The following is a 1,375-nucleotide window of genomic DNA, read 5'->3' as shown; positions in this document are numbered from 1 at the left end:
TTTTTTTTTTTTTATCAAGAAAGGTAACCTAATTGGTAATATGCTTGAGTTTGTGACGGTAGCTTTTGGCTTGGCTGTCTATCTAGGCTTGAAGAGAAACCTCTTTGTCGCCAAAACTGGAGTAGCACAGAGGGCTTGGACAAGAATCCGACAAGTACTAATTACATGCTCGAAAACACGAAAGTAGTACTTCGGCTTTTTCCCATATGGACAATGCTCCTAATGTTTGCTGTGATCTTCCAACTGCCTACAACCTTCTTTACCAAACAAGGTATGACAATGAAGAGAAACATCGGAAGCAGCTTCCAGATTCCACCAGCCACACTTCAGAGTGCCATCACTCTGTCTATAATTCTCCTGATGCCTTTATATGACAGAGTTCTGATCCCAGTCACACGTCTGGTCACCCGAAACGAAAAGGGTATCAGCGTGATGCAAAGAATGGGAACCGGGATGTGTCTTTCGATCATAGCAATGGTCACAGCAGCAGGTGTGGAAACACAGAGGCTAAAGATTAGTAGAAAAGCTGAGATTCATGGCTCACATTCAGAGACAGTCCCACTTAGCATATTTTGGCTGCTGCCCCAGTACATCCTTTTAGGCATTTCTGACATATTCACTGTCGTTGGGATGCAAGAATTCTTCTATTCTGAAGTTCCTGTTAGGATGAGAACAATGGCTTTTGCTCTATACAATAGCGTGTTTGGAGTTGGGAGCTTTCTCAGTGCACTTCTTATAACTGTTGTGGAAGACTTGACCAAGTCAAAGGGAAATAATAGCTGGTTTTCTGATGACATGTGTGAAGCTAGGCTAGACAAGTACTACTGGTTTTTGGCCTTGACAAGTGCACTTAGCCTTCTGTTGTATTCCATTTTGTGTAGATTCTACAAAAGTAGAAGGGATTTAGAAAATGAACGAATGTAAATAATCTTCTTCTTGTTCTCTCTCTCTGATAAGAGATTTTATTTTCCCCCCTTTGTGATAAAGAAACATTGCTTGGTCTGACTGCAGAAAAAGTTGGCTGGTTTTGGGAACTGAAAAGTGAAGAATATTCCGTCGACAACAATAGTGGTCAGCTTGAGACAGAATACTGTGATTGCAGAAACCACATGTTATTGAGTTCTGTTTACTAAAGCAGTATAATTGAGTTGCAAATATCTTACCACTGTAATAATACCTGGAATTTCACTGTTTGCTTGAATATATCTGGAATTTAATATTTGTTCTTTCTACACTATTGTTAATGACATGTAAAAAGTCAATGGATACTGTCAAGGAAAAGTATAGATATATAAGTTGACTGTTGACGATAGAAATTAATTAATTTAAATTTAAAGATGATTAACGTGATTTTAACAATCTAGTAAGTGTTTTA

At 38.5% G+C, this 1,375-nt stretch overlaps 1 protein-coding gene across 1 annotated transcript; it reads left to right on the top strand.

Moving 5' to 3' along the window:
- Nucleotides 1-62: 62 nt before the first annotated feature.
- On the top strand, nt 63-1,175 carry LOC112095133 (protein NRT1/ PTR FAMILY 5.9-like; the record flags this gene model as incomplete). The annotated part of the gene is made up of 1 exon (XM_024176811.1): nt 63-1,175. A coding segment is annotated over one exon (862 nt), but the record flags the coding sequence as incomplete, so codon positions are not given.
- Nucleotides 1,176-1,375: the final 200 nt, after the last annotated feature.

Source organism: Morus notabilis, unplaced genomic scaffold, assembly GCF_000414095.1.
Source record: "Morus notabilis unplaced genomic scaffold, ASM41409v2 C11407218, whole genome shotgun sequence".
NCBI classification, from domain to species: domain Eukaryota; kingdom Viridiplantae; phylum Streptophyta; class Magnoliopsida; order Rosales; family Moraceae; genus Morus; species Morus notabilis.
The sequence above is the reverse complement of the archived record's forward strand: the minus strand, read 5'-3'. Positions and strand labels throughout refer to the sequence as shown.